At 36.8% G+C, this 9,418-nt stretch overlaps 1 protein-coding gene across 2 annotated transcripts in view; it reads right to left on the bottom strand.

The window, feature by feature from the left end:
- Positions 1–402: 402 nt before the first annotated feature.
- The window catches only part of DRAM2 (DNA damage regulated autophagy modulator 2), a 28,998-nt gene continuing 19,982 nt past the window's right edge, over positions 403–9,418 (bottom strand). The window contains exons 5-8 of one of the 2 annotated variants that reach the window (XM_040232071.1): positions 4,873–5,050; positions 4,265–4,347; positions 3,549–3,641; positions 403–3,031 (exon numbers count right to left, since the gene is read on the bottom strand). In XM_040232071.1, the coding sequence (XP_040088005.1) occupies positions 2,924–3,031; positions 3,549–3,641; positions 4,265–4,347; positions 4,873–5,050 (462 nt within the window). In that variant the 3' untranslated portion in view covers positions 403–2,923. The remainder of the gene's footprint in view (positions 3,032–3,548; positions 3,642–4,264; positions 4,348–4,872; positions 5,051–9,418) is intronic. The other variant, XM_040232072.1, reaches the window with a different exon arrangement.

The following is a 9,418-nucleotide window of genomic DNA, read 5'->3' as shown; positions in this document are numbered from 1 at the left end:
GAATGGAAGGTTAGTTAACATGATTTACAGTTGAGGTGGAGATGAGCTTTGTTACTGCTAGTTTGATTCACGTGATTCTACTGGAATCTTTGTACTTTTCATTTGAGCTGCCAGTTATGCAAACATGGGGAATTTCTCTCTGCCCTACATTCTGACTATATTTTAGAATTTCTGAGGCATTCTCGTTATATTCTGTTCAAGCCTTCTGAGTAGGTGAATTCTCAGATAAATTGTATTTCAAATTACCATGCCTTGTGGAGGATACAACTGTTTACATTGCTAAGACCAATAATGCCTCAGAAAGACCTTTCCTTTGTCTTAGATCTATTCTACATTCTTACCTTTCTAATAAATACACTGTTTTAAAAACCAGCACTCTGGCTGGTTGAAAAAAAGACAATATTAGGGCAGTAATCCAACATTTATTCAACTTCATTTCATGGCAAGTCTGTATAGAACACTGCACAAGAAAAGTTGTCTTTCTCTTTCATAAATCCACTGAGTATCTACAGCATGACACTATTCTAGAAATAGATAATCTTGGTAAGCAGCATAATTAAAAAGAGTTCTTACATTATATTAGATATCTAGGTTGATATTCTAAAATCTGATTAAAAGAGAACTAGTTCAGGCTCCTACATGTTCGTCTGCCATCTCCTAAAACCCTGTTCTCATCAATAAACAACTGATGTAAGGAGAAAAAATTGGGAAACAGCATTCTCGTTTTTTAAAATCATAATGCTGAAATAGACACATCCATTTCATTTACATTTCATGACTAAAATTCATTCTTCTGCCTATACTTAACTAAAAGGGAAATGTTGTCTTGCATGTCTTTAAGAACACAGGAAACAGTATCTGTTGATTTTGTCAGCATAACCTCCTATTCTCAAAAGTCTACATTCAAAACAGAATTCACTGAACTACCTTACCCATTCATCCAAGTTATTAATACTACTATCTAACAGTGTTGGCAAGGCACACTTTGAAGGAGGGTATGGTTAGCTTCCATTACTTCAGGCTTAAGATAAGGGATGAAGGCACATTCAAAAATTTCTATTTATAATCTCTTTTAAAACTTATTCATATTTTCGGCCCATGTTATTTCTAAGGGTAAAAGTTAAATAATGAAATTAAAATACTATTCAAGTAATATTTTTTGTTTTTAAAATAATTTAAAATTGTTAATGTACCTCTAAGTTCTAATATGGAAGCACAAGTCCATGTTCTTCCTTGTGCCATCTTGCCCCCACATGAACTATAATTTTATGAACTTTATCTGTTTCCTTCTTACCATACTGTGGTCCTTCGCCACTTAGATTACAGCCTTCTTGAGGGACAGCAGTCAGGACGAGATACTGTTTCACAGATACAGTTGCACATGATGAAAATCATGATTTTCAGAGGTATGAAAAAAATGTTTTATGGTTTGTACTGAAAAGTTTTTTCAGTGATGTCAGATTTCAATCAGTGTTTACTGAAATGTTTCCCATGTTCACTGTTGCTTTATATAGCTAAACAGTATTGTATTCCATTTTCTATCTTATAAGTACAGAAGTCTTCAGAAACATTTACCTTTTTACAACCAGAAAGCTTTTCATAATTGAGATCTATGGTTCTACCATATAACCATCTTCCCTTAATTGCTCCCTCTTACACTTTAAACTTTTCCTTACCATCTTTTATTCTGGCTATGGACCCACTTCTTCTAAAAAGAAAAACCTTGTTATTCTTCTTCAGAGATTCTTTTGCAAATCAGTTGATCACTGGGCACCTTCCAGATGAGTGTTTTCTTCTTCTGAATTTTATCTGGGATCTGTAAACCATTCTTTATCTGCACAGATAAGGATTCAAGTAGAAGTGCTCCAACTACTTGCATGTCCAGAGAGAAAATTGTTTTGGTGGGTACATGTATTATAATTACTCTACACCTAGTTTTTCTGGATTGCTGTTTCTATCCTTTAGAATTGGGGTTCTACAAAGATCACATCCCATTAAAAAAGGTCCAACATCTGTTCAAGGTTTCTTTTTCAAATAATTATAATTTGCTATAAATGAAATCTTAAGAAATTCTTGAGTGCAGTTTGAGGTGACTTTTATATTAATTATACTTGCTGTTATTCACAAACTTCTCAGCCTTGTGTAGGAACATTGACCACTGTTCTATACAAAACGCAACTGGAGTACATTTACCTATAGCTATTTTTTCTCATTCATTAGTAATTAAAATTTCACATCAGAGACTAAGCTTCATGAAATAAGTGTGAGCGAGCATGTGTGATAGACCATTTAGCGTAGTATCTGGCCTTGTGGCAAGAATCAAATCAATATCCACAGAATATCTTGTGCAAAGCTTAAGCAATTAAAGTGCTCATGTGAATTCAGGTCTACTTCCCTTTAAAGTTGGATTCCAGAAGAAATAAATTTTATAAAAACTGTATGAAATGTATTAATATGGTAAAACTATTACTTCAAAACCCAATTCTAAAGGAGCTGTTGAGCACTGCTGATTATTTGGGGTCCTGAAACATTTCTCTTACATAAGTGCTCCAAACAAAACATGAGTTTTTAATGGTTTTAAAAATGTGAAAAACTGGATTTTGCAGACTGCTTGGTGCAGTTCTGGTTGTTTCTCTTTAAAAAAAAAAAAGTAGAAAAAAAATATACAATTTTGTAGTCCTTTGGTTTTACTTTCTGGGCTAAAAAAGTATAGGCATAAATGTTTTTACATGATCCTCTTGAAGATGTCCTTTAAAATAACATCAAATGTCTTAATTCATGTCTCTTGATTATCAGGATTCTTTCATGTCACAGTCAGCCTTGATTAAATGGTTGAAAACTTCAGAGCAGAATAAGTAACTTTCACGAATATCTCCCCAATCCCTGAGAATCATAATCACCAAAGGTATATTTTCTCGTTTCATCATACATCTCTGGAAAGTAGCCATGTTCGTTCATTGTTAACAGGGCAAGGAGAATGGTCATAAAGGGTTAATCCATGTAAAGTGGCTTCGACCCGTAAAGAAATTTTCTGGAACAGAAAAGAAAATTACATATAGAAGTTTGCTCCTTAAAGACAGATCACATGTTCAGTATATTCTGGGAATATCTTGGGATCCAGAATGTAAACCAATTCTAATGAAGAACAAGAGAGAGATGGCTGTTGTACTGCCAAAAGTATCATCTGTAGTACAAACAGAATTGTGAAAAATAAGCTTCTTTCCTCAGAAGTTCCTTGGTTTTCTCTGGTTTCTATGAAGAATCAATAAAACTAATGTTGAGGATGGCCTATATAAATGTAGCCTGAGTTGATAAAAACTCTGAGAGAATATCTGCAAATTTAATTGTTTTACAACCCTATTTTCAAGGTTTAACCTTGCTAAAAGAACACTATTTCTCAAAGCACAGAAACAAATTACGTTAGAAGCTCCTCTTCTGGCTCACTTCTTAAGAAGTTAATTTTTGAAAAGGCGAGAGTTGCCTATAGAAAGTTTCTTACTCCACCAAAGAAAGTTTGACAGCATATATCTAATTCTACATTTTCTTACCTGAAAATCACGAATGTAAGTCAGGAAAAAACCAAAGAAGGAAAGTGACATAGACCATTCTGCTGCCGTAGTAATCATGTGAAGCACATAACCCTTAAATGACAACAACAACAAAAAACAGTTCTGTGAAATTTCATTCATATGACCTCAAATAAAAAACCTGTAATATTTATAAACCAATCAGTATTCTGAAATATCAACCCTTGATTTATTTGACATATCTCTAGAATTAAAGGTGGACATTAAAGACATCCTAAGTGACCTATCACATTTTCATTTATAGCAAGTAAAATTTTCATTCAAATAACTAAGAACAGGAGAACTTAACTCTACAACCAAGAAGTTACCGCCTTTTCCAAAGTCATGAGCCATTAAATGCCACTAAAAAAGTTTAAGCAAACAATGCTCAGGTTAATAGGTGGCTCAGTGGTGTAAAGAATCCACTTGCAATGCAGGAGATGCAGATTCGATCCCTGGGTCAGGAAGATCCCCTGCAGAAGGGAATGGCAACCCACTCCAGTATTCTTGTCTGGAAAATTCCATGGACGGAGAAGCCTGGCAGGCTACAGTCGACAGAATCCCAAATAGTTGGATATGACTGAGCAACTGAACATGCACACATGCAAAAAATGCTCATGACAAACTTGATACTACATTTTGAGTGTTAAAATATGGATTCTGATTAGGAGTATCTAGTAAATTATTTCAGTTCTTACTTTGTCCTCACGGTTCCAATGGAGTTTCTGTACTATATCAGCACCAAAACTGCCATTGTACAAAAGTGATGAGCAAGTCAGCACTATTAAAAAGAAATAAGTCAAGGAAGAATCTCAAGGAAGACCTGTAAGTTTAAGTTAAACTCAAAATTAAAAACAAATATCTTCAAAGATCTAAAAGGATCACACATGTATTTGTTTCCAAGGCCCAAAACCATTTTCTTAAAGACTTCATATTACACGGCATCAGTAAAATTTAAAATGTGCCCAGATTATGATGAAATGCTTTGCAGAATCAGTTTCTCTTTGCTCAATAAATTCTTAGTTCTATCATAAGCTTTTGCTACACAATTGTTCTTAAGGAGGGAATCAACTCATCTTTCCTATCTTTGAAGTGAGTATGATTAGGCTAGACATTATCTTTGCTTCTCACTCAGTTACCATGTCCCAAGTAAAAATTTGAATTTCATGATTCAAATTAATTTAGGATTTAGTAAACCAAGAAGCTCACCCACAAAAGGCCTGTTTACAACATGTCAACAGTGTTCACTTAAATTTTGTTGTTCAATTCCCTTTCAAGGATAGCCACATTTTACAGCAAAGGATACTGCTAAATGCACTTACTCCACACCAGATAACCAGTAACAGTCTGATCCAGAAGATTTGTTTGCCATGAATTTTGGGCTGCATTTGGTAGGAAAGGATAGTCTGAACAAACATATATAATGAGCCCACACCAAATGTGAGCACAGCTCCACACACATGTACAGCAAAAAAGGTGGTTTTCTGAGAGGTAAAAAGAAGAAATAAGTCAATAAAAGAAACTCCAAAAGCATCACAAACACAATATTTAAAAACACAAGTCCAGCAAATTCAACAGGACATTCATTGAGTAGGAAAGCTATGTAGAATCTACAGATTATTTCCTGAGATAATTTTCTCTCAGTACTCAGCATAAACCTGAAAATTACAGTCATCCAAATTACTTCATATGCCACTAGTGAAAACATGACAGTAATTACTCATTTACTCATTTAAATCATGTCAAGCTACTGATCTAAGCATTCAGATATATGAGTAAACAAATCAGATAAAAATTTGGCCCTCACAGCTTACATTCAAGTGAAGGAAAACAAACAATAAAAAATAAACTTTAGAAATAATTCCATATATGTTAAATAGTGATATGGGTTATAGAAAAAGAGTAGAACAAAGTAAAGAGAACTAGGATGGTTGGGAATGCAGGAGGCAAGGAGTATCAACTTAAATTTAAATAAAATCTAAATACAATTTATAGGTTCAAGAAATTAAAACATTCTTCCGTGTTTCTAGTTTGACTTGTTTTGATAAATTATACAATAAGGAATTAGCATAAATTGCAATTTTTTTCTCTGTTGCCTTACTCTTTGTTTTTGAATTAATTTATTGTTTTCCTTTGCCTTACTCTCATTAATATCCACTTACATTTTACTTTTTACTATATATGCCCCCATTTAAAAGTGATGACAGTAACTCCCCAAAAATTCTATTATCAAAGCCTTTGGTTGAAGTATTAGGTTGGTGAAAAAGTAATTATGGTTTTGGACCACTGCAACTAGGCTCAAACATATCTTTATTAATCAAAATAAGAACCATCATAATGACACATTTTTGCCAATGAGAAATAAGTTTGTTTATTCCTGTAGCATAAAAATTCTTGCCTTGAGATTCAATGAACTCTTGGAAAGCATTTTCTGCCTGCTGCTAGTTGTGGAAGCATTTTCCCTGCAAAACGTTGTCGAGATGCTTAAAGAAGTTGTAGTCAGTTGGCAAGAGGTCAGGTGAATATGGCGGATGAGGCAAAACCTCACAGCTCAATTTGTTCAACTTCTGAAGTGTTGGTTATGCAATGTGCAGTTGGATGCTGTAGTGGAGAAGAACTGGGCCCTCTCTGTTGACCAATGCCAGCTGTAGGCACTGCAGTTTTCAGTGCATCTCATCTATCTGCTGAACATACTTCTCCGATGTAATGGTTTCGCTGAGATTCAGAAAGCTGTAGAGGATCAGCCAGGCAGCAAGCAGACCACCAAACGGTGACCATGACCAAGCTTGGCTTTGGGAAGTGCTCTAGAGCTTCCTTTCAGTCCAGCCACTGCGCTGGTCATTTCCCATTGCTGTATGAAATCCACTTTTCATCACACATCACAATCCAACATAGAATAAGAGAAGACAACACTTCAAAATGATGACTTTTTTTTTTTTTTTTTTGCAGTCAGCTCATGAGACATCTACTTACTGAGCTTTTTCACTTTTCCAATTTGCTTCAAATGCTGAACGACAATACAATGGTTGGCACTGAGTTCTTCGGCAACTTCTCGTGTTAAGAGGATCAACTTCAGTGATCCTCTCAATTGGTTGTTGTCAACTTCCAACAGCCAGTCACGGTGCTCCCCATCTTCAAGGCTCTCGTCTCCTTTGCAAAATTTCTTGAACCACCACTGCAATGTATGTTCCTTAGCAGTTCCTGGGTGAAATGTGCTGATGTTGCAAGTTGTCTCCAGTGCTTTATGACCCATTTTGAACTTGAATAAGAAAACTGTTCAAATTTGCTTCATCTAACATAATTTTCCTAGTCTAAAATAAATATAAAAATAAACAGCAAGTACTAAGTCATTAGCAAAAAAAAAAAATAGTGTATAACCACATTTACTTAAGAATGTATTTCAATATCAAACAGCCAAGTTCAACAATGCAAAATCACAATTACTTTTGTACCAACCTAATACAGTTTTCTGAACTGATGCTGCCTGTGTCAGTTGGTTGACAAGATACCACACAGCAGGTGGTATGAGGGTATGACTCCCCAGTATTCACTGCAGCACTATTTTCAATAGCTAGGACATGGAAACAACCTAAATGTCCACTGACAGATGAATGGATAAAATGTGATACATATACACAATGGAATATTACTCAGCCATTAAAAGGAATGAAACAGGGTCATCTGTAGAGATGTAGATGAGTCTGTCAAACCAAGTGAAGTAAGTCAGAAAGAGAAAAACAAATAACATATATTAACACATATATGTGGAATCTAGAATGGACATGTAGACACAATGGGGAAGAGGAAGGTAGGACAAACTGAGACAAAATGGGACTGACATATATACACTACCATGTGTAAAACAGACAGTTAATAGGAACCTGCTGTATAGCACCGGGAGCTCAGCTTGGTGTTGTAATGACCTAAATGGGAGGGATGTGTGGTGGCGGGGGTGGGGAGGAGAGGTGGGAGTGAGGTCCAAGAGAGAGGGGATATGTTCCCTGGTGGCTTAGATGGTAAAGAACTTATCAGCAATGCAGGAGACCTGGGCTTGATCCCCAAGTTGGGAAGATGTCCTGGAGAAGGGAATGGCAACTCACTCCCATATTCTTGCCTGGAAAATTCCATGGACAGAGGAGCCTGGTGGGCTACATACAGTCCATGGGGTCACAAAGAGTGGGACATGACTGAGCAACTACACTTTCATAGCTAATTCACTTCATTGTACAGTAGAAACTAACACAGCATTGTAAACCAATTACATTATAATTGAAAAAGTAAAATTTACATTAAAAGAAAAAAGAGGGTATGACTAAGGTAACAGAAGAGAGATTAGGTTAGGGGTTGGTTCTCTCCTTCTGTAATCAACTATGCTAATTCACATACAGTCTTTTTTAAGCTGAAGGTGTAAGAAGTCTCAAGTATAAAGAAATAAAGATAACAAGTTATTTGGATTCCTTTGGAGAAAGTGCTACTTTGATAAGGTTTGGGATGTTTTAACTGGCAGTAAGTTACGAGCACTGGGAAGGGAAAAAAATCATTACTATCACCTTGGGTCACAAAGAAAAAAAAATTCAGCACCCATAAAACAATACAAAATGATAGTATCTTCTTGGTTCATGTGAATTTACCAGTATATATGGATACAGGCTGCAAAAATGAAATTGATTTAGGGCTAAGAGCAGGATTTTTCTCCTGAAAAAAATTCTCACGTTTGTTGACTGAAAAACATGCACAAGATAAACGTTGAGTGTGTGCTGTGTTTAGTTGTTCAGTCATGTCCAACTCTTTGTAACCCCACGGACTGTAGCCCACAAGGCTCCTTGTCCATGGGGATTCTCCATGAAAGAATAATGGAGTGTTACACCTCCTCCAGTATCTTCCCAACCCAGGGATCGAACCCAGGTCTCCTGCACTGCAGGCAGATTCTTTAACATCTAAGCTACCTTGAGAGTTACATTTTATTTGGAAGACTTTCTGAAGACTTCAAGTCCAGGAGGTAGCCTCTCAGATAGCTCTAAGAAACTGTCCTGAAGAGGTAAGGGAGGAGCCAGATATATGTAAGTTTTGCAACAAAGATGACTATTATTAATTAAAGAAAACCAGATATCTCAACTTAGTTTTGTGCCTTTGCTATATATGGAAAGATGCAAGAGCCTGGGCTCACTGAAATCATTCCTTTGATAAGCACCTTAGCTATCTAGGTCCAGTATCCAGTCCCCATCCTGAGTCTCCTCAGGGTACACTGCTGGGCAGTGGCTGCAGTGGCTGAAGGCTTGGCAGCTGGGAGCCCATTTGTCTCCATCCTGAGTTTTCTCAAGGCTCACTGTTGGGGACGGCTGTAGTGGCTTGGGAGGGGAAGGGAAGGGAAGGGAAGTTGCTCAGTCGTGTCTGACTCTTAGCGACCCCATGGACTGTAGCCTATCAGGCTCCTCCGTCCATGGGATTTTCCAGGCAAGAGTGCTGGAGTGGATTGCCATTTCCTTCTCCAAGGGATCTTCCCGACCCAGGAATCGAACCTGGGTCTCCCGCATTGCAGGCAGACGCTTTACCGTCTGAGCCGAAGGGATGACTGCGATATCCTTTGTTTACTGACATGGCAGGCAACATTCTTCATTCACATATTGATGAAGCTAAATACAGATAAGTCTGATCAATGCCCACATGTGATCAGCACACAGTTCCATCAACAAAATCCCATAGTTAAAAGAAAAAGAATGGAGAGCATTCACTACTATGTTTATAATCAGAATACAGTAAGTAAGTAAGTAAAGTCACTCAGTCGTGTCCGACTCTTTGTGACCCCGTGGACTGCAGCCCACCAGGCTCCTCAGTCCATGGGATTCTCCAGG

Source organism: Oryx dammah, unplaced genomic scaffold (assembly GCF_014754425.2).
Source record: "Oryx dammah isolate SB20612 unplaced genomic scaffold, SCBI_Odam_1.1 HiC_scaffold_28, whole genome shotgun sequence".
In the NCBI taxonomy this organism is placed as follows: Eukaryota; Metazoa; Chordata; class Mammalia; order Artiodactyla; family Bovidae; genus Oryx; species Oryx dammah.
This window is presented reverse-complemented; position numbering and strand designations above follow the sequence as displayed.